General features: G+C 44.7%; 1 protein-coding gene across 1 annotated transcript in view; it reads left to right on the top strand.

Annotated features, from left to right (window-relative positions):
• LOC123762189 (uncharacterized) overlaps positions 1–24,150 on the top strand; it is a 560,601-nt gene extending 536,451 nt beyond the window's left edge. The window contains exons 8-9 of the mRNA XM_045748567.2: positions 5,934–6,063; positions 23,924–24,150. Of these exons, the coding sequence (XP_045604523.2) occupies positions 5,934–6,063; positions 23,924–24,048 (255 nt within the window). The 3' untranslated portion in view covers positions 24,049–24,150. The remainder of the gene's footprint in view (positions 1–5,933; positions 6,064–23,923) is intronic.
• Positions 24,151–24,378: the final 228 nt, after the last annotated feature.

Here is a 24,378-nt window from a genome sequence, read left to right as displayed (position 1 = left end):
ATAGACGTCGAAATGCTTCAGTGCCATGATCAGGGCTAAGGCTTCCTTCTCCACTGTACTATAGGCTCGCTGGTACTTCTCGAACTTCTTTGAATAGAATGCCACTGGACGGTGAACTCCGTTCTTCTCCTGAGCTAACATGGCTCCTATTCCTATGTCGCTAGTATTGATATTCAAAATAAACTCTGACTCGAAGTCAGGCAAAATCAACACTGGTGCTTCTGTTAATAATTTCTTCGTCTTCTCGAACGCCTCTTGTAACGCTTCATCCCACTTCCATCTAACGTCCTTAGAGAGAAATTCTGTCAGAGGGAGTGCCACCGTCGAGAGGTTCTTACAAAATCTGTGATAATACCCAATCATCCTAAGGTATCATAACAGCTCTTTCGTCGTCCTGGGAATCAGATATTCCTTGATAGCCATCACCTTCTGTTCTATGGGAAATACTTCCCCCCCCCTTGGCCCACAACGAAACCTAAGTACTCTAATCGGTCCTTCCCGAACTCGCTCTTGGCAAGATTAATTAACTGTCAGGGTTGCTTCTTCCACCTTCGAAATAACTCTCTCGGTCGATTCATGTGTTCTTTTCAGTTGTCGGCATATCCTACTATGTCGTCGATGTACAGGATGCAGCCTTCCATTCCCCGTAGTACTTCATTCATCATCCTTTGAAAACAACTTACACTGTTCTTCATGCTGAACAGCAGTACTTTGTACTTTTACAAACCATCCGGACTAGCGAAGGCAGAGATCCTTCACACATAGGAGACAAAGGAATTTCGTTATAGCCTATCAACAGGTCGACTTTGGAAACAAACCTTGCAGTTTCCCACTTGGTCGACGCAGTCACTTATTCGAGGCATAGGGTGGGAATGTAACACGGTGATGGAATTTACTTTGCGATAATCGGTTCAAAAGCGAAACGAACTGTCACCCTTCTACACCAAAACACAAGGTGAGCTCTGTTTACTGTTGTTGGGCTCAATGAAATTATTCGCTAGCAAATATTCTACCTCCTATCGCACATTCCACTCTTCTCAGGACTGACCCGATATGCTCTGCTTCTTTGACTTTCCACAGTTCACATCTACTTCGTGCACCACACTTGTGCCGTTGGGGCACATCTGTGAAGAGCGACTCGTTCTTTCTTATTAGGGTCACTAGATCTCCTCTCTACCTTCCATTCAGATGATTTAGCTTCTCTTTCAAGCGCATCAAACTTTCTGTATTGGAAATACGCATACCATCGGCACGGGCCCACTTTCCTTCCTCTGTCGGCAACTCTCGGTTCAGTTCCATACATAGAACCGACTTCTCTTCTCCTGACTGTGTCGTTTCCTTCCCATTCGCGTTCTCCTGCTCATTTAGGAAGTATGGCTTCACCTGGTTGACAAGACATACTTGTGTCTTGCGGGGGGGGGGGGGGGTGCAGGGGGCGTGCGATTCAGCTTGCTGATTTCAAAGTTTATAGAACCTAGTCGCCTGCCGACCGAGTATGGACAAGCGTGATTCCGTCACTCAACCTGTCCCAGGTAGCAACATCATTACTCTGGTTCCCACCTCAAACTCCCTTGGGACAGCGTTCTTGTCAATCCAAATCTCCTCCTGTGCTTTTTTTAAGTGTTCAGCAGCCAGCTTCTTCGCCGTTTTCAACCGTTCTCAGAATTTTTGCATATACTCTTCCACTGTCATTAATGTCTTCCTCGACGTCAGCTGCTCCTTTAACATCAACAACGAACTTCTTACTTCGTGTCCGAACACTAGCTGGAAAGGAGAGAATTCCAAAGACTCAACCACAGCATTTCTGATTGCAAACAGGGCTGGAAATATAGCTTCATCCCACTCTGCTCCCTGTTCCGCATAATACACTCGCGAAACGGTTTTCAGGGTGGAGTGGAATCTCTCAATCGCTCCTTGCAACTGAGGCCTGCAAGATGATGATCGTAGTTGGGCTATTCACCAGCCTGCAATAGTCTGCCTAAACCCCTTCGATTGGAAAATGCTTCTGCAATCGGAATGAATTTCTTTGGGCACTCCTACCCAAAAGAAGATTCGCTGAAGGTGTCCAATGATGCATCTTGATGTCACCTTCCGCACTGGGATCGCTTCTGGAAACCTTGTAGAAGCGCACATAATGGTCAGCAAGTAACTATTTTCTCTTCTTGTTCTAGGTAATGGTCCCACAACGTCGATTATTAGGCATTCCAATGCCTGGCCAAACGCAGGAACTGACACTAAAGGTGCTTTCGGAATGGCAGGGACGTTCTTCCCCCAGTCTTTGGCACGAGAAACATGTCTTGCAGGCTCTTCTTATATCTGCGTCCATGCCAGGCCAATAAAAATGCTTTCGAATCTGACTTAAGGTTTAGGTCACTCCCAGGGATCCACTGAGTGCGCAAGCTCGAGTACCGCGCCTTTATATCGCACTGGCACCGTCACTTGACACCTTACTCCCAGCATACCATCATTAGCCTCTTCTTGTACTGTGCTCCACTGTCTCATTAACACTCCCTTTTCCAGGAAGAAATGCGTCGGTGACTCGGGACCAGCGAGACCTCCTTCAGCATCCCGCACCAACTCTGGAAACTCTTCCTTTTGCAGCTCACCTAGGCAGGCACTGTCAATATCTAGAGGACTGGTGAGAGTAACTTGGATACTCCTTTCCGACTCTTCCCCACCTGGCACTTGTCCTCCAGCCTCCTCTCTGAACAGATGATTGAGCCCCAGGTTACCCGGCATGTCCTCTTTGGCATGACCGGATCCGCTCATATCATCAAAATTGACGTCATGTCCCGAAGTCACTGCGCAAACTGGAAATGCCACTCTCGCAATTTCCGTTGCATCACCTCCGGCGTCTGTCGCGCTGCTCCTTCTGTAGGGCTCTATACACTCTTCGCCCTTGATCAAGTTCGGGAGAACGCATCCCCCCACAGGAGTCATTTCCTAAGATCATCTGAGTTTCCATTCTGGGAAGCGAAGCACAGATCCCTTCCACGAGAGTCTGGCAACCATAGTCAGAATTATGAGTCACCTCGTGGAGTCACCCATGTACTGGAATTCCTGTAGGCCTCAGGGAAGAGGGATTCACTAAATAGGGTGAAATCAGATCCCGTGTGCCCTCAGCATCCTTGCTGGGACTGCTTCAGCTCCTCTTATCTTCACCGTTCCTTCACATACAAAGGGGTGAATCCTCTTCTCCCTTATGACTGGCATCTAACCTAAGGTATCGTTGGCTTCTTCGCTTCCTACTCTTACGAAAGCCATATTACTATCGTGCTTTGGTCGGCCACATTCTCGAGCACAGTGCACTCCGACCTCCACAATTAAAGCATTGACGCATCGTCGTGAGGAGTGTCCACGACCTCCACAGTTTAATTTAATATCAGCTGCCTCCTCCGGGCGACCCTCTACCAGTCACCCTGGCAGCACCAACAGCAGACGTTCCCTGGGTCCTCCTTGGACTCCCGGTCGTCGATTCCCGAGCAGCACTAGCTTGCTCCCGAGTTAGGTCCACGTCCCTCGAGCTCTTGAACCAGTTCACGTCACTGGGTAAGCTACTCTTGGGAGAGTCCCCACCCGTCCTCGCTCCTGAACTCTGGAAGTTCTCACCAAACCTTGGGTAAGGCGAGTGTCTGGGCGGTCCCTCTCTCCGGTGATGTAGTGTCTCCTCCAGTATGTCGGCTCTGTCTGCTGCAGCATTAAGGTCCTTAATTCCTGCCTATTTCACTCTGATGCATTGATCCGGATGGAGCATCGACATGAACTTTTCCATTACGATCAACTGCTTCAGCTCCTCCATTGTTTCCACCTCTTCGCCCTTCAGCCATCATAGAAACTTGCGCTCCATGTCATGAGCAATCTCAGCGTAGGATCTTCCCGATGCTCTTGTGCACTCACGAAAACGTTTCTGGTAGAACTGCGGAGTCAGTCTATATGAGTGGAGCACCGCCTTCTTGATTGTGTCGTACTTGGCGCACTCCTCAATGTTTAACATGTTATAAGACTCTCTGGCCTCACCAATCAATCTGCTTTGCACCAATTCATCCCAATCCTCTTCCGGCCATTCCCTCAATGTTGCTATCCTTTCGAAATGGTCGAAGAAAGCAACCTCAGCCTCCAAAAGTTCAATGGTCGGTAGGTCGCGTTCCCGTGCCTTGTCAGACACCTGTGTCACTCAACTACTCACAAGGTAGCCAGCTGGGTTTGTAACTGCATCCCAACAATGCAGTTCAGTGGTTAAACTCTGTGTCGCTAGACAATGATATATTGCCATGATTACAGTGTTGATTCAGTATTACCAGCCCAGGGTACGTTTCCATAAATATCAGTGTACTCGAATACTGCCAATCACCAAGATATTTTCCATAATATAAATAATAATGACCAGAGTGTGGTGCATATAGTATCACTTATATAATGTTCAAAGAGAGGTGGAGGGTGCCCTTAAACACATCAGGATAAGTGATATGAAGTTTACTATACGAAAACTACATGAATCATATAAAGAAATAACACATGAGTAAATATATGAAATAGATGATCTGGAGAACGTTGTCAGCTCTCTTCTCGCCACCTCTGGCAACTTGGACTGCTGAGCAAATTTAAACTTACCCCGCTCCTGTGCCAGGTAAGTCCACTACAGGCTCACCATAGCTCGTGCTACTTGGAACTGTTTGTTCCTGGTAGCTGAATCTTAAACAACAACAACAACCCTTGGCAGCCCCATCGACGTCGTCCTCTCGGACACCAACTGCCACACTCGATCCCACGCTGTCTTCTCCAGGAGTAGTAATACTGGCTGACCTGCAGCCTAGTCTAATACTAATATAATAAGAAATACACTAATGATATATATATGTACTGGGCCTACCTAGCCTAATCATCAGGAGACAATGGGAGGGATATAATGATCTACCTTAATCACTCCTGTCCATCGACGCCTGTCCTCCGTTGGTAGAAGGTACACTGTTCCTAGGTCGCTCCTCGGCATTCTAATTGTGTGTCACAGGTCCTCAGACGTTGTGAAGAAATCGCGTCTTTGCCGTACCTTTTCCCTGGATTCAGGTTTTCCAATCTTATCCAAGCAGTCACTGAGCATGTCACCGTCCACACTCGCTCCTTCAATGAGACGTTTTCTCTTGGATCCGGATGCGGTGTCTTCCCTCCAGAATTTTAGTAGATGTGACCGAGTCACAACAGCATTGCACGTCGTACCAGGGCGAAACCCACAGGGCACCAGAACTTGCCCTTTCTGCGTCGCCGCTCACCTTCTGTCACCGACTAATAGCCACCAGAACTTGGCACTTCTTTGCCCTCTAAACTTGGTTTCCTCATACTCTCCAGGAGTACCTATTCCTCTGCGACAATGGTAGACTGCGATGGCTGTTCAAATCCACTGAGCAAGGCTCCCAGAACTTCCAATCTTGGGAGCTCACTGACGCACTTCCGCTTGCGTCAAAGACCCGTGGAACTCTGCTGGCGCAGTGACCTGCCGTCTTGAGTCAGGCCTCCAGATGACGTCACAGTGGGCTCTGATTGGTCAGTCACATCACGTGACCTCGACCAGCCAATCGCCAGCCTGCTGGTGCCCTCACGTCAAGACGCCAAAATCCTACAGACGTAGCCATTTTGAATGTACAAGGGGCATAAGCCCCCTTACCTGCAAAACGTATATATGATAATTTCTCCATAAGTATGTAATCTATTTAGTAGCCTCTCATATCAAATGACTCCCTGCGTCTCAGGGAACCTGCAAGGTAAGTGGATATGACCCTTAACGCTGGCATTGGGGAGGAGAAATAGGAGAGGGCATCATAAATATATATGTATATATAATATTAGGTAATTATTGTCTGAAATGTAGCTTCAATTACCAGAGTGAACAGATGAATAGTTATCCCACATATATTAAGAGGAAGTGTATCCATAACCAGACAGAGAAGACTCCGAGCCGGAGTGTGGCGAGACTGCTGCTGTCTGCCGTCACTCCCGCAGACTCCGGCAGGTACAGCTGCCGCCCCGACACTGGCGGCCACGCTGCCGTCTCCGTCCATGTCCAGTCTGGTAGGTCACCCTGTCCTCTCTTCCTTACCCAAGTGTTGTTACCCAAGTGTAGGTACTCAAGTGTTGTTACCCAAGTGTTGTTACCCAAGTGTAGGTACTCAAGTGTTGTTACCCAAGTGTTGTTACCCAAGTGTAGGTACTCAAGTGTTGTTACCCAAGTGTTGTTACCCAAGTGTTGTTACCCAAGTGTTGTTACCCAAGTGTAGTTACCCAAGTATAGTTACCCAAGTGTAGTTACCCAAGTGTAGTTACCCAAGTGTTGTTACCCAAGTATAGTTACCCAAGTGTTGTTACCCAAGTGTTGTTACCCAAGTGTTGTTACCCAAGTGTTGTTACCCAAGTGTTGTTACCCAAGTGTTGTTACCCAAGTGTAGTTACCCAAGTGTTGTTACCCAAGTGTAGTTACCCAAGTGTTGTTACCCAAGTGTAGTTACCCAAGTGTTGTTACCCAAGTGTTGTTACCCAAGTGTTGTTACCCAAGTGTTGTTACCCAAGTGTTGTTACCCAAGTGTAGTTACCCAAGTGTAGTTACCCAAGTGTTGTTACCCAAGTGTAGTTACCCAAGTGTAGTTACCCAAGTGTAGTTACCCAAGTGTAGTTACCCAAATGTTGTTACCCAAGTGTTGTTACCCAAGTGTTGTTACCCAAGTGTTGTTACCCAAGTGTAGGTACTCAAGTGTTGTTACCCAAGTGTTGTTACCCAAGTGTAGGTACTCAAGTGTTGTTACCCAAGTGTTGTTACCCAAGTGTTGTTACCCAAGTGTTGTTACCCAAGTGTTGTTACCCAAGTGTAGTTACCCAAGTATAGTTACCCAAGTGTAGTTACCCAAGTGTAGTTACCCAAGTGTTGTTACCCAAGTATAGTTACCCAAGTGTTGTTACCCAAGTGTTGTTACCCAAGTGTTGTTACCCAAGTGTTGTTACCCAAGTGTAGTTACCCAAGTGTTGTTACCCAAGTGTTGTTACCCAAGTGTAGTTACCCAAGTGTTGTTACCCAAGTGTAGTTACCCAAGTGTTGTTACCCAAGTGTAGTTACCCAAGTGTTGTTACCCAAGTGTTGTTACCCAAGTGTTGTTACCCAAGTGTTGTTACCCAAGTGTAGTTACCCAAGTGTAGTTACCCAAGTGTTGTTACCCAAGTGTAGTTACCCAAGTGTAGTTACCCAAGTGTAGTTACCCAAGTGTTGTTACCCAAGTGTTGTTACCCAAGTGTTGTTACCCAAGTGTTGTTACCCAAGTGTTGTTACCCAAGTGTTATTACCCAAGTGTAGTTACCCAAGTGTAGTTACCCAAGTGTAGTTACCCAAGTGTAGTTACCCAAGTGTTGTTACCCAAGTATAGTTACCCAAGTGTTGTTACCCAAGTGTAGTTACCCAAGTGTTGTTACCCAAGTGTAGTTACCCAAGTGTAGTTACCCAAGTGTTGTTACCCAAGTGTAGTTACCCAAGTGTAGTTACCCAAGTGTTGTTACCCAAGTGTAGTTACCCAAGTGTAGTTACCCAAGTGTTGTTACCCAAGTGTAGTTACCCAAGTGTTGTTACCCAAGTGTAGTTACCCAAGTGTAGTTACCCAAGTGTTGTTACCCAAGTGTAGTTACCGAAGTGTAGTTACCCAAGTGTTGTTACCCAAGTGTAGTTACCCAAGTGTTGTTACCCAAGTGTAGTTACCCAAGTGTAGTTACCCAAGTGTAGTTACCCAAGTGTAGTTACCCAAGTGTAGTTACTCAAGTGTTGTTACCCAAGTGTTGTTACCCAAGTGTTGTTACCCAAGTGTTGTTACCCAAGTGTAGTTACCCAAGTGTAGTTACCCAAGTGTAGTTACTCAAGTGTTGTTACCCAAGTGTTGTTACCCAAGTGTTGTTACCCAAGTGTTGTTACCCAAGTGTAGTTACCCAAGTGAAGTTACCCAAGTGTAGTTACCTAAGTGTAGTTACCCAAGTATACTTACCCAAGTGTAGTTACCCAAGTATAGTTACCCAAGTGTTGTTACCCAAGTGTAGTTACCTAAATGTAGTTACCCAAGTGAAGTTACCCAAGTGTAGTTACCTAAGTGTAGTTACCCAAGTATACTTACCCAAGTGTAGTTACCCAAGTATAGTTACCTAAATGTAGTTACCCAAGTGTTGTTACCCAAGTGTTGTTACCCAAGTGTTGTTACCCAAGTGTTGTTACCCAAGTGTTGTTACCCAAGTGTAGTTACCCAAGTGAAGTTACCCAAGTGTAGTTACCTAAGTGTAGTTACCCAAGTATACTTACCCAAGTGTAGTTACCCAAGTATAGTTACCTAAATGTAGTTACCCAAGTATACTTACCCAAGTGTAGTTACCCAAGTGTTGTTACCCAAGTGTAGTTACCCAAGTGTTGTTACCCAAGTATAGTTACCCAAGTGTAGTTACCCAAGTGTAGTTACCCAAGTATAGTTACCCAAGTGTAGTTACCCAAGTGTAGTTACCCAAGTATAGTTACCCAAGTGTTGTTACCCAAGTGTAGTTACCCAAGAGTTGTTACCCAAGTGTAGTTACCCAAGTGTAGTTACCCAAGTGTTGTTACCCAAGTGTTGTTACCCAAGTGTAGTTACCCAAGTGTTGTTACCCAAGTGTTGTTATCTAAGCATTCTTACCAAAGCGTAGATACCTAAGTGTAGTTAGCTAAGTGAAGTTACCTATGTATAGGTACCTAAACGTAGTTACCTATGTGTAATTACCTATGTGTAATTACCTAAGAATAGTACCTAAGTGTTGTTACCTAAGCATGATTACCTATGTGTAGTTAACTAAGTTTACTTCCGTAAGTGTACTTATCTAAGTTTACTTCCCTAAGGACTCACCTAGATGTGCCTGTGGGGGTTGTAACTGAAGGTCTCGGTCCTTGTTGTACTGGCCAACCCTGAACACCATTTATATATTCCGTTCATCCCTCTCCCTCTGTTCCCCTTCCAGGTCTTCTTAAACTGCAGCTTTGTCCTAATCTCTCCACTCCACTGGACAGGCCGCTGCGTGTTCCCTAATACCTACCACGACTACTGCTCTTGCCTGTCTATCAGCCGGCTAGTACATCGTGCTGCTTCCTGAGAGGTAGTAACTTTCATGGCATATTTCCTGTACTGCAGCCATAGCTTCTGGGCTCTTTCTAAGTATATCTGCAATTGATGGTTGTATTGTAGAAGTTCCTTCTAAAGATACATTACCAGCTTCCTGAGGGATTGTTCATGTCTGGTATTGAGGAGAATTATCTTTCAGGCTATTTATCTATTCCTTTCCCTCCTTCAGCTCCTCCTGCAGGTTGGTTACGGTCTCCCTCATTACCCTCAGCTCTTCACTGATTTGACTCCACATGTGAACAATTGCCTCCTTAAAAGAGTCATCGTGTCCTTCACCTCCCTCTGAGTTTGGTGACTCCCTGCCATGTTTGTTTTATTCTAATGCTCCAGTTCAATGTGTGTGTGTGTGTGTGTACTAACTTATTTGTACTTGCGGGGGTTGAGCTTTGGCTCTTTGGTCCCGCCTCTCAACCGTCAATCAACTGGTGTACTCATTTGTTAACCTACTGGGCTCAATCAAATCTACCTTTGAAACTGTGTATGGAGTCAGCCTCCACCACATTACTGCTTAATGTATTCCATTAGTTAACTACTCTGACACTGAAAAAATCTTCCTAACGTCTCTGTGGCTCATTTGGATATTAAGTTTCCACCTGTGTCCCTTTGATCGTCTTCAAACCGTGCTAAGGAGTTTGTCTTTGTTTAAGCTGTCAATTACCCTGAGAATTTTGTAGGTGGTTATCATGTGTGTTTAATTAGGTACGGACTCCAGGGGCCAGATTCACGAAAGCACTTAAGCAAACACTTACGAACGTGTACATCTTTCCTCAATCTTAGACGGCTTTGGTTACATTTATTATACAGTTTACAAGCATGAAAACTTCCCATTCAACTGTTGTTCTTGTTATAAACAGCCTCCTGGTGCTTCGGAGCTCATTAACTGTTTAATAATTGGAAACAAAGCCGGCAATGATTGAGAAAAGATGTACAGGTTCGTAAGTGTTTGCGTAAGTGCTTTCGTGAATCTGGCCCCAGGCTGGAGCTGCATATTTCCAGGATTGGAATGTGCATCGCCGGGATCGATCTCCGGCGATTGCGGAAACAAATGAGCAGAGTTTCTTTCACCCGAATGAGTCCTGTTCACCTAGCAGTAAATAGGTACCTGGGAGTTAGACAGCTGCTACGGGCTGCTTCCTGGGTGTGTGTGTGTGTGTGTGTAGAAAAAAAAGTTGATTGATAGTTGAAAGGCGGGCCGAAAGAACTAGAGCTCAACTTCTGCAAGGACAACTAGGTGAATACACACACACACTGCTGATTATGAAAAAAAATATTAGAAGAATCAAGACAGATGAAGATAGACAGAGAATACAGGACGACCTGGACAAACTTAATGAATGATCTAGAAAAAAGCTACTAAAGTTTAACTGAGGAAAATGTAAATAAATGAAATTAGGCAAAGAGAGCAGATGGTACATTGTGTTCAGCCTCATCTATCCTGTACGAATTTATGCACAAAAGGGTGATTACTAACAATTAATATCAAATTAATTTAATCATTCTGAGGAGTATCGGTGTTTGTCAGTCGTAAGTACTGGACTTCGACCCATGATGCCCCCCCCCCCTCCGGAATTATGCTGGAAAAACCACCACCATTTACTAACATTTAATACAAAAGGCAGATAATATTGCTGTTGGTTTGTATTAACAAAGTAACTCATTGAAAATGAGGCACAGTGGAAATTTCCTCGGAAGAAAACGGGGACATCATTGCCATATATCACCATTAAATTCATCACCTAAATTGGGGGAATCATTCTTAATATATCACTCTTTGGACTGTAAACATCATAAAAACATTTCCCTTGAATCAACTATTAATCAATTATTAATACCAAAATATATTAAATATAAGCCCATTTTCCACTTCTTGACGCCATCTGAACAAGACGCTCAATGAGTCAGTGGGGGGAAGGCCAGCCAGTAGTCGCCATTGTAAATTGAAAAAGTCTGGCATGAAGCTCACTTCAAGCTGCACACAAAAGTGACCTATGACGCAGTGTTATGGGAAGTAAAGTGCTCCCATTATCAACACATTCAGTGACTACAAATAAGGGAAGTGTCCTGATACCTAAACCCGTTTATTATCCTCTCTTTCCTGGCCAAAAATGTAGGAAATTAGGGTAAACTGGTGAGGATGTTATCGAGCAAAACTAACAAGGTAAATATTACTTTGATGTTTTCTCATAAAATAACTTTAGTTTCCCTGATATAGCTGCGATATGTAGAAATACTTCTATTATTTTGAGTGCCCTTTGACACGTGTAATTGAAGTGGGAGAAGAATTAAGTGTAGCTACCTAGCAACCAGTAACATATTGTTAAGTCAGTCTCACCCACAACAGGACTATCGACTAGCTTGTTTCATCCGTGTTCATATCTGGTTGTCTAGGCTAAAATCATCCATACAGATAAGCTGTATTTAATTTTATTTACTAACATATGTAGTCTTATACTGTAGTGAATGTCTACTAATCAAAAATTTATATTGATAGACTATATATATAAACCATACCCTCGCTCCCCCCCCCCCCCCCCCCAGAATCTGTAAGGTACGATTTGTGGAATTTTAAATCATACAGTCACTTTAAACAGTATACAGTCCACTACCGAAATAAATAAATTAGCGTAAAAAATAAATCACTACATAAATTAGCATATACATTAATATAAATTAATAAATATCCATAAGTCAGTTTTCCCACACTGATATCTCTCTGCTTTCTGCTGTTCTGTTAAATTCCTCCACCCATTTTTGTTTCTTTCCTTTGCTTCCATACACGCCCTATTAAACCATGATACTTCTTTTGCTCCTCATTTTTTTCTTAGGGGCCGGGATAAACCTGTTTACTGCCTCCTCACTCTTTTGGGTGACATAGTCCATCATGTCTTATACAGTCTTAGTTCTGAGTTCTGTGTCCCACAGTATTTTTCTTAGGAATTTTCTCATTTCCTCATAATTTCCATTTCTAAATTCCAGCCCTTTGTTTTCTGGTTATTTTTGGTGGAATGTTACTCCTAGCTCTACCAGGTATTCAAAGATCAATACACTGTGATCATTCATTCCCAAGGGGCTTCCACCTTAACTTCCCTTATATCCCACTCATTCAGGGTGAATATCAGATCAAGCGTTGCTGGTTCGTCTTCTCCTCTCCTTCTTGTCGGTCCCTTGATGTGTTGGCTTAGAAAGTTTCTTGTTGCCACGTCCAGCAGCTTTGCTCTCCATGTGTCTGGTCCTCCATGTGGGTCACTGTTCTCCCAATCTATCTTCCCGTGGTTGAAGTCTCCCATGATAAGCAGTCCAGATCCATTCCTGCTAGCAACAAAAGCTGTCCTCTCTATTACATTAATGGTGGTCATGGTGTTTTTATCATAAACCTGTATGGGTTTTCTGTCGTTTGGTGGGGAGTTATATATGACTACTGCTATAAGTTTTTGTCCTCCAGTTGCTATGGTGCCTGTTATGTAGTCACTGAAACCTTCACAGTCCTGAATAACCATCTCCTCAAAATTCCTTTCTCTTTTATCATTATCTTTATTATCAGTGTGTATGTGTGTGTATTCACTTAGTTGTACTTGCGGGGGTTGAGCTCTGCTCTTTCGGCCCGCCTCTCAACTGTCAATCAACGGTTTATTAACTCATTTTTTTCCACACCACACACCAGGAAGCAGCCCGTGACAGCTGAGTAACTCCCAGGTACCTTCCTACTGCTAGGTAACAGGGGCATCAGGGTGAAAAAAACTCTGTCCATTGTTTCTCGGTGGCGCTGGGAATCGAACCCAGGACCATAAGATCACGCGTCCAGGGTGCTGTCCAGTCAGCCACTGGTCCCATACCATTTGTGTACTCACCAAATATACAATATACATATAATATTATAAATATATAGATATATACAACAAAACAAGGCAAAATGGGAGTAAATAAACAAATTTGTGGCCACTGTAACAACTCCTTAAAGACGAAGGTAACGGGAAACGAATGTTATATCTGTAAGACTAGATTCCATTCGGCTTGTACAGGAGTGAGTAACACTACGGCACTGAGAGCTGGCCACTTGCTCTGGGTGTGTAAAAATGACCTGCCAGCTTGGAATATCCTAAAAAACCTTTTAGATAACATGACGCATGATCGGAAAACATCATTCATTGGAAGCCTACCAGCCATCCAGGAGGAGTGGGAAAGGAACAACAATTCTAATATACCAGGGGCGGAGGCTATAGTCAGGGATGAAACTGAGGCTGAAACTCAGGAAGTTGTAAACTCTGACTCAGTAGGCCAGGATGTAGATGACAGTAAACTAGAAAGTGTACCAGACAGCACTGACAGCTCGATAGGTACAGACACTACGACGGTTCCCGATAGAGCAATTCAGAACAAAAGGACAGACTTATGCAAATTTTATGCAAAGGGCATATGCAGACATAGATATGCTGGTAATAAGAAAGGATTAGAATGCAGTTACCAACATCCCAAAAAATGTTTAAATATGCTTAGGAAAGGTGAGTGTCGATTTGGATCAATATGTAGGTTTTTCCATCCTGACATGTGCCAAACCTCACTGGAGGACAGAAAATGCTATGACCTCAGCTGCCCACACTTTCACGTTAAAGGCACGGAACGCTACATAAAGAGTGTCAAGCAGGATAATGAATTTGGAGGAAACTCTATACATTTTTTATACCAGACCGGCAGAGAATTCAAAAGGAGCAGCATGGAGAATGTATGGAACTGGATGCCAGATCCAATTGCGTTCCAGAATTACAGATACAATTACCCACCGAAAGGGAACTACAACTACGACAGACAACTGCCCTACAACAATCAGTACTGGTCAGAACAAACTCATTATGTCCACGAATAATGGGCTTGCCGAAAAAGTCTCCCATTCAAACTATCACTAATAGAGTAACCTCATTCATCTTTGCCAACATACAAGGACTGAAAACAAGAACAAACAACAAAGTACAGATCATAAATGGCCTCCTCACGGAGTCAAATGCAGTATTTGGAGTTTTCACAGAAACTCATGCAGGGGAATTGTTGGACAGTGAGATCTGGATTCCAGGATATAACCTATACAGGTGTGATAGGAAAATTAGGTCACATGGAGGAGTGGGTCTGTATATTAGGGAAGACCTTGTATGCTCGGAGCTCCTAAACGTTGCAAATGAGGTGGTAGAGGTACTGGGATTGAAAATAGAGAAAATAAATTTAGTGATTATTCTAATATACAAACCCCCAGATGCAACGGCTGAGGAATTCACAGAACAGATAAGCAAAATAGAGAATAGCCTTGATAATTTGGAGAACCCGATACCTGATATTATCTTCCTAGGTGACTTCAACTTGCCTAGTCTCAGGTGGAAAATAGCAAACAATAATATTATACCAGGAAATCTATCAGGACCTAACCAACCACAGATTAGAGAACTACTTAGATTCTGTGACAAATTTTCACTCAATCAGCAGATATCGGAGCCAACGAGAAATGAAAATATTCTAGATCTGGTCTTTACGAACAATGAAGACATTATCAGAGACATTACGATATCAGATACCACATACTCAGATCACAAGCTCATTGAAGTGCAAACGACCATCAATACTCAGAATAGACCTAAAAAGTTGATAAAGCGAGAGAGGCTATTCAATAAATTCATTTTTAATAATAAAAGGATAGACTGGGAGATAATAAACAGGGAACTTACAAACATTCCATGGGGAACTGTTCTAAGTAATACAAGTCCTACGGAAGGAATAGAAAAACTGACTTCAGAAGCGTATCAAGTCTGTCTGAAACATGTTCCTTTGAGGAAAGCCAGAAAGAGATCTAACGTAGAAAGAGAACGCAGACGACACTATAAACGCAGGAAAAAATAACAGAACTGCTTATGCAGACACGAATTTCCCGTCAAAGAAGGAATAATTTAAATAGGGAGATTGAAGAAATCGAGCGGAAATTGAAACACTCATATCAAACTGAAGAAAGGCAGTTAGAACAGAAAGCAATTCAGGAAATAAAGAAAAATCCAAAATATTTCTTCTCATATGCGAAATCAAAAGCAAAAACCACTGCCAGTATTGGACCTATTCGTACAAGTGAGGGTTCATACACGGAGGATGACAAAGAAATTAGTGAAATCCTAAAAAAGCAGTATGAGGACATGTTTAGCACTCCAATAAACAACATGAAGGTGGAAGATCCAGACAATTTCTTTATGCGGGATATTCAAACTCCTGTAAATATAACTGATATAAACACGAGCGCACTAAATTTTGAAAGAGGAATTGAAAACATGCCCATGCACTCGGCCCCAGGTCCAGACTCATGGAATTCAATATTTATAAAGAAATGCAAAGTGCCGGTAGCACAGGCACTCAGTATAGTGTGGAGGAAGAGCTTGGACACGGGGGAGATACCAGATGCACTTAAAGTAGCAGACATAGCCCCTCTACACAAGGGAGGGAGCAAAGCATTGGCAAAGAATTATAGACCAGTTGCACTAACATCGCACATCATAAAAGTATTTGAGAGAGTGATTAGGAGTCAGGTCACCAATTTCATGGAGACCAATGACCTTCACAACCCAGGCCAACATGGATTTCGAGCGGGAAGATCGTGCCTCTCACAGCTACTTGAGCACTACGACAGTCACTGAGGCATTAGAAGAAAATCAGAATGCTGATGTGATATACACGGACTTCGCAAAGGCTTTCGATAAATGTGACCATGGCGTGATAGCACACAAAATGGAGTCAATGGGAATAACCGGTAAAGTAGGACGCTGGATACTCAGTTTTCTGTCAAACAGGACTCAGCGAGTAACGGTCAACCATATAAAATCTAGTCCAAGTGCAGTTAAAAGCTCTGTACCTTAGGGTACAGTCCTTGCACCGCTGCTTTTCCTTATTCTCATATCAGATATAGACAAAAATACAAGTCACAGCTTCGTATCATCCTTTGCAGATGACACAAAAATCAGTATGAAAATTACCTCGGCTGAAGACATTGAAAAACTTCAAGCTGATATTAATAAAATTTTCCACTGGGCATCAGAAAATAACATGATGTTTAACAGTGATAAATTCCAGGTACTCAGGTACGGTAAAAATGAGGACCTTAAACATAATACAGAGTACAAAACACAATCAAATGTACCCATAGTAGGAAAACAGCATGTAAAGGATTTGGGAATAATAATGTCTGACGACCTAACGTTTAAGGAGCATAACCAAGCAAATATTGCGACAGCCAGAAAAATGATAGGATGGATTACGAGAACTTTCAAATCCAGGGTTCCCATCACAATGGTTGTACTCTTCAAGGCACTTGTGTTGTCCCGTCTTGAGTACTGCTCAGTACTCACTTCCCCCTTCAGAGCAGGAGAGATTGCTGAAATAGAGGGAATACAGAGAACATATACGGCACGCATAGACGCAATAAAGCACCTAAATTATTGGGATCGTCTCAAAGCCCTCCAAATGTACTCACTAGAAAGAAGACGAGAGAGATATCAAATAATATACACCTGGAAGATACTGGAGGGCCAAGTACCAAATCTACACAGAAAAATAACAACGTACTGGAGTGAACGATATGGAAGAAAATGTAGAATAGAACCAGTGAAGAGCAGAGGTGCCATAGGCACAATCAGAGAACACTGTATAAACATCAGAGGTCCGCGGTTGTTCAACGTCCTCCCAGCAAGCATAAGAAATATTGCCGGAACAACCGTGGACATTTTCAAGAGGAAACTAGATTTATTCCTCCAAGGAGTGCCGGACCAACCGGGCTGTGGTGGGTATGTGGGCCTGCGGGCCGCTCCAAGCAACAGCCTAGTGGACCAAACTCTCACAAGTCAAGCCTAGCCTCAGGCCGGGCTTGGGGAGTAGAAGAACTCCCAGAACCCCATCAACCAGGTATCAACCTAGTTGTACTCACCTAGTTGTGCTTGCGGGGGTTGAGCTCTGGCTCTTTGGTCCCGCCTCTCAACCGTCAATCAACAGGTGTACAGGTTCCTGAGCCTATTGGGCTCTATCATATCTACACTTGAAGCTGTGTATGGAGTCAGCCTCCACCACATCGCTTCCTAATGCATTCCATTTGTCAACCACTCTGACACTAAAAAAATTCTTCCTAATATCTCTGTGGCTCATTTGGGCACTCAGTTTCCACCTGTGTCCCCTAGTGCGTGTGCCCCTTGTGTTAAACAGCCTGTCTTTATCTACCCTATCAATTCCCTTCAGAACTTGAATGTGGTGATCATGTCCCCCCTAACTCTTCTGTCTTCCAACGAAGTGAGGTTTAATTCCCGTAGTCTCTCCTCGTAGCTCATACCTCTCAGCTCGGCTACTAGTCTGGTGGCAAACCTTTGAACCTTTTCCAGTTTAGTCTTATGCTTGACTAGATATGGACTCCATGCTGGAGCCGCATACTCCAGGATTGGTCTGACATATGTGGTATATAATGTTCTGAAAGATTCCTTACACACGTTTCTAAAGGCCGTTCTTATGTTAGCCAACCTGGCATATGCCGCTGATGTTATCCTCTTGATATGTGCTGCAGGAGACAGGTCTAGCGTGATATGAACCCCCAAGTCTTTTTCTTTCTCTGACTCCTGGAGAATTTCCTCTCCCAGATGATACCTTGTATCTGGCCTCCTGCTCCCTGCACCTATCTTCATTACATTACATTTGGTTGGATTAAACTCTAACAACCATTTGTTCGACCATTCCTTCAGCTTGTCTAGGTCTTCTTGAAGCCTCAAACAGTCCTCTTCTGTTTTAATCCTTCTCATAATTTTAGCATCGTCTGCAAACATTGAGAGAAATGAATTGATACCCTCCGGGAGATCATTTACATAAACCAGAAACAAGATAGGACCGAGTACTGAGCCCTGTGGGACTCCACTGTGTGTGTGTGTGTGTGTGTGTGTGTGTGTGTGTGTGTGTGTGTGTGTGTGTGTGTGTCTGTGTGTGTGTGTGTGTGTGTGTGTGTACTCACCTAGTTGTGTCTGCAGGATCGAGCATTGACTCTTGGATCCCGCCTTTCGAGCATCGGTTGTTTACAGCAATGACTCCTGTCCCATTTCCCTATCATACCTGGTTTTAAAATTATGAATAGTATTTGCTTCCACAACCTGTTCCTGAAGTGCATTCCATTTCCCCACTACTCTCATGCTAAAAGAAAACTTCCTAACATCTCTGTGACTCATCTGAGTTTCAAGCTTCCATCCATGTCCTCTCGTTCTGTTACTATTCCGTGTGAACATTTCGTCTATGTCCACTCTGTCAATCCCTCTGAGTATCTTATACGTTCCTATCATGTCCCCCCTCTCCCTTCTTCTTTCTAGTGTCGTAAGGCACAGTTCCCTCAGGCGCTCCTCATACCCCATCCCTCGTAGCTCTGGGACGAGTCTCGTTGCAAACCTCTGAACCTTTTCCAGTTTCATTATATGCTTCTTCAGATGGGGACTCCATGATGAGGCGGCATACTCTAAGACTGGCCTTACGTAGGCAGTGTAAAGCGCCCTAAATGCCTCCTTACTTAGGTTTCTGAATGATGTTCTAACTTTTGCCAGTGTAGAGTACGCTGCTGTCGTTATCCTATTAATATGTGCCTCAGGAGATAGATTAGGTGTTACGTCCACCCCCAGGTCTCTTTCACGCGTCGTTACAGGCAGGCTGTTCCCCTTCATTGTGTACTGTCCCTTTGGTCTCCTATCTCCTAGTCCCATTTCCATAACTTTACATTTGCTCGTGTTGAATTCTAGTAGCCATTTCTCTGACCATCTCTGCAATCTGTTCAGGTTCTCTTGGAGGATCCTGCAATCCTCATCTGTCACAACTCTTCTCATCAACTTTGCATCATCCGTAAACATCGACATGTAGGACTCTACGCCTGTAAACATGTCGTTAACATATACAAGAAATAGAATTGGTCCCAGCACCGATCCTTGTGGTACTCCACTTGTTACTGTTCGCCAGTCCGACTTCTCGCCCCTTACCGTAACTCTTTGGCTCCTTCCTGTTAGGTAGTTCCTTATCCATGCTAGGACCTTTCCCCCCACCCCCGCCTGCCTCTCGAGCTTGAACAGCAGTCTCATGTGCGGTACTGTATCAAAGGCTTTTTGGCAGTCCAGAAATATGCAGTCTGCCCAACCATCTCTGTCCTGTCTTATCCTCGTTATTTTATCATAGAATTCCAGAAGGTTTGTTAGGCACGATTTCCCTGTCCAGAACCCATGTTGATGTTTGTTCACAAACCTAATGTTCTCCAGGTGTGCAACCAGTCGTAGCCTAATTATTCTTTCCAGTATTTTACAGGGGATGCTTGTCAGTGATACAGGTCTATAGTTAAGTGCCTCCCCCCTATCTCCTTTCTTGAAGATCGGCACGACATTTGCCTTCTTCCAGCAACTGGGCAATTCTCCTGACATAAGTGACTCATTAAAGATCATTGCCAGAGGCACGCTGAGGGCCTGTGCTGCTTCTTTTAGTATCCACGGTGATACTTTGTCTGGTCCAACTGCTTTAGTTGCATCTAGAGTTGTCAACTGTTTCATTACCTCCTCTGTTGTCACCTCTATATCTGATAGTCTTTCATCTAGGGTAACCCCTTCCAACAATGGGAGCTGCTCAGGCTCGGTAGTGAACACTCCATGGAAACTGGCATTCAGTGCCTTGCAGATTTCCTTGTCACTTTCAGTATATGCCCCCTCTGTCTTCCTTAGTCTTGTCACTTGGTCGTTCACCGACATTTTTCTTCTTATATGACTGTGTAGTAACTTAGGTTGTTTTTTCGCTTTGATTGCAATATCGTTCTCATAGTCCCTTTCCGATGTTCGTCTTATGTTAATGTAATCGTTCCTAGCTCTGTTGTATCTGCTTCTGTTGTCCTCTGTTCTTTGTCTTCTGTACTTCCTCCACTCCCGCCTGCTGGCCATTTTTGCTTCCTGACACTGTCTATTAAACCATGGGTTATTATAATCCTTCTTATTTTTACCCTTTACCGTTGGTATAAATCTCTCTTCGGCCTCCTGGCATTTCTGTATGACTAGGTCCATCATATCTTGGACTGTTTTTCCTCTAATTTCTTCCTCCCACTGCACTTCACCCAGATAGTCCCTTATCCTCATATAGTCCCCTTTCCTGTAGTCAGCTCTCCTTTCCCAGATCTCTTGTCCCATGGTCATAAGTTTGAATTCCATCATGTAGTCAAAGACTAGGACACAATGGTCACTGGCCCCTAGAGGTATTTCATGCTCTAAATTCTCGATATCTTCTACGTTCTGGGTGAAAATCAGGTCTAATAGGCTCGGTGCATCTCCTCCTCTTTCCCTTGTGTCTTCCTTCACATGTTGTGTCAGGAAATTCCTGTCTATAACATCTACTAATTTTGCTCCCCACGTTTCGTCCCCTCCATGGGGATTCCTTGATTCCCAATTTATCTCTCCATGATTTAGGTCCCCCATGATCAGCAGCTTTGCTCTCATTCTGTGGGCTAGTGTTGCTGCCTTCTGCAGTTCATCTATACATGCTTTGTTGTTGTCATCATACTCCTGCCTGGGTCTTCTACTATTTGGTGGGGGATTGTAGATTACCAAGATCACAATCTTCCTCCCATCTACTGTCAGAGTTCCATGTATGAAGCTTGTGCACTCATTGGTAACTCGATTTCCCAGGTCTTCAAACTTCCATTTCCGCTTTATTAGGAGTGCTACTCCCCCTCCCTGTCTCTGTGTCCTCTCTTTTCGTATCACCTGGTACCCTTCAGGAAAGATTGCATCTGAGATCATGTTATTAATTTTAGTTTCCACAATTGCAACTATGTCAGGATCTGCTTCACTCACTCTTTCTTTTATCTCTTCTGCTTTATTAGATACCCCATCAGCATTGGTGTACCAAACCTTGAGATTCTTCATGGAAACTCTTGTACCAGAGTTCTCCCTTTCTCTGGGGGATGTCTGGGGGGTGACTGGGGGCAGGGGGGATCTGGGGGATCTGGGGGGTGTCTGGGGGATGACTGGGGGCGGGGAGGGTCCGGGGGATGTCCGGGGGGATTCGGGGGGTGTCTGGGGGGGTCCGGGGGGTGTATGGGGGGTGAAAGAGTTCAGGAGGGGTGCTTGGGGGGCTACTGGGGGCTGGGCTTCTAGGAAGGTAGGTAGGAGGGTCTGGGGTAGGGCCTGGGTAGGTAGGTCTGGAGTAGGAAGGGCATACTGGGTCTGAAGATTAGGGAGGGCATAGAGGGGTTGGGAGATAGCGTAAGGTTGGGAGACAGATAGAGGTTGAGAGGTTGGGAGGGGGAAGGATAGAGGGGGGTGGGGGGACCTCCCACCTCCCTCGCAAGGGTGGGGGGTCACATGGAAGGAGAGGGGATGAGGAGGGGTGAGGGCTGGGTAGGCTTTGGGTGTTGAGGGGATGAGGGCTGGGTGGGTTCTTGGGGTTGAGGGGATGAGGGCTGGGTGAGTTTTGGGGGTTGAGGGGATGAGGGCTGGACGGGTTTTGGGGGTTGAGGTGATGAGGGGGTCCTTGGAATGTGGGATGAATTTGACTCCAGTGGGGTCAGAGGGGTCAAGGGATGTGTTGGGGAGATAAGCAGGGGCGGCTGATTTGGGGAAGGGGTGACCTGAGAAGCACGTGTGAGCTGGTTAGCATGGGGTGGATTAGCACTGGGGTGTGTAGCTGCGCTCAAATGGGAAGAGTCGTATTGTTGTTTGCTTGCTCTGTGGGCAATCTGTTCCTCCTTCGTCATGAATTTGTCAATATATACGTTGTAGTAATTTTCGCTACCTCTGAGTAAGTGTTTGTGATGCAGTATGTAATCCACTGCCTCTTCGTTAGTGAACTGTACCAGGACAGGTTGTTTCCTGTTACAGTTGTATGGCCCAATGCGTCGTTGGACTTGCACCTCATTCCCTGCCATCTGGGCTCTCATGTCTCTCAAGATCCCCCTGTAGTTCCAAATCCTCAATCTCCATCCTTTCCTGCCTCGATGGTGCCCTGGCTTCAAGTAATCCATGGATTATGATTGTCCTCTTTCTCAGTTCAGGGTCATGCTGGTGGCCCTCTCCCTGGCTGACCCCCACCCCTCCTACACCCGCTACTCCACCTACTACTACTCCCCCTTCCCCTGCCAAGCTTCCCTTATTCCTGCCAAATTCATTAGTAAGCCTAGATATTTCTCCTTGCCATTCTACCCTGCTCTTCGTGATTTCCTCTTGAATATAATCCATAAACTCTTGTTTGAGTCTTTGAACCTCGCCCTGTATCTTATTAAAGACTTCACTTTTAATCCCCTGGATTAGATCACCTATCCAAACATCCCTCTTCTCTACAAATTTCCCAATCATCTTCTCCACAAACCTATCTTCTTCCTCAATCATAATACTGTTGGACCTATACCCCCTTCCTGACCTAGTCATTGCTATAATGCAACCTTACCCACAGGGGTTCCAAGTATCTTACCGTCCTGCTAACACAATAGGTGAGTGAATCTCCAATCGTCGTCCCACGTGGTGGTAGAAGGGTTGCTGCCGGAGGTGAGGTCACGCGGTCAGAGGTCGGTGAGGTCTGCTTCCACACTGCACACTGCCACAGTACTTCCTCAACTATTTTGAATTACGCTATTTAAACTGTTTTTCTTCACTACCTTATGGCTCTGGTCAAAACCCAAGGTTTTTTCATTCACTTGTACACACTTTTTCACTTCGAAGTTGCCTGATTACCCCTCCCACTCCACTGGTGAACCAGGAGCTCCCAACCCCACGTCCACCCAACACGATGGTCACAAGACAAGTGTGTGTGTGTGTGTGTGTGTGTGTGTGTGTGTGTGTGTGTGTGTGTGTGTGTGTGTGTGTGTGTGTGTGTGTGTGTGTGTGTGTGTGTGTGTGTGTGTACTCACCTAGTTGTACTCACCTAGTTGTGTCTGCAGGATCGAGCATTGACTCTTGGATCCCGCCTTTCGAGCATCGGTTGTTTACAGCAATGACTCCTGTCCCATTTCCCTATCATACCTGTTTTTAAAATTATGAATAGTATTTGCTTCCACAACCTGTTCCTGAAGTGCATTCCATTTTCCCACTACTCTCACGCTAAAAGAAAACTTCCTAACATCTCTGTGACTCATCTGAGTTTCAAGCTTCCATCCATGTCCTCTCGTTCTGTTACTATTCCGTGTGAACATTTCGTCTATGTCCACTCTGTCAATCCCTCTGAGTATCTTATACGTTCCTATCATGTCCCCCCTCTCCCTTCTTCTTTCTAGTGTCGTAAGGCACAGTTCCCTCAGGCGCTTCTCATACCCCATCCCTCGTAGCTCTGGGACGAGTCTCGTTGCAAACCTCTGAACCTTTTCCAGTTTCATTATATGCTTCTTCAAATGGGGACTCCATGATGAGGCAGCATACTCTAAGACTGGCCTTACGTAGGCAGTGTAAAGCGCCCTAAATGCCTCCTTACTTAGGTGTGTGTGTGTGTGTGTGTGTGTGTGTGTGTGTGTGTGTGTGTGTGTGTGTCCTTATAAATCTCCAGGACACTGATATTGTTATCCAAGTGTTATGAGCGGAACACTTGATGTGCTGATGTGAGCGAAACACTTGGTGTGCTAATGTGAGCGGAACACTTGGTGTGCTAATGTGAGCGGAACACTTGGTGTGCTAATGTGAGCGGAACACTTGGTGTGTGCTAATGTGAGCGGAACACTTGGTGTGCTAATGTGAGCGGAACACTTGGTGTGTGCTAATGTGAGCGTCTATTAACAGGGCAGCACCAGGCGGCGGTGCAGCAGAGCGGCCACAACGACACCATCAACGAGTCCTTCTCAATACAGGTCGTCTTCCTCTTCAGCACCTTGACTCACCTGCTCATCACCTCGCACTTCCGATGACTGACAACTCATCACCCCGCTATGTGGTTCCGCTTTCTTAACATTGATCACATTCTCTGACAAATGTACTATTTTTGTAAATAATAAAAAAGGTGAAATAAATATTTTTTAGCGCCGTCTTTACCTTGATGTTACGAGTCGCTCCTTCCCTGTGTAGTGTCCGCGAGCGGTGACTGTGAGGGCAGCGTCTGATGATTGGTCATGGTGTCTATCTTCCTACACTTACACTTACACTTATGCTTGCAATTACACTTACACTTACACTTACTCTTACATTTACACTTATGCTTACACTTATGCTTACACTTATGCTTACACTTATGTTTACAC

This window comes from Procambarus clarkii, chromosome 34 (genome assembly GCF_040958095.1).
Source record: "Procambarus clarkii isolate CNS0578487 chromosome 34, FALCON_Pclarkii_2.0, whole genome shotgun sequence".
Lineage (NCBI taxonomy): Eukaryota > Metazoa > Arthropoda > Malacostraca > Decapoda > Cambaridae > Procambarus > Procambarus clarkii.
The sequence above is the reverse complement of the archived record's forward strand: the minus strand, read 5'-3'. Positions and strand labels throughout refer to the sequence as shown.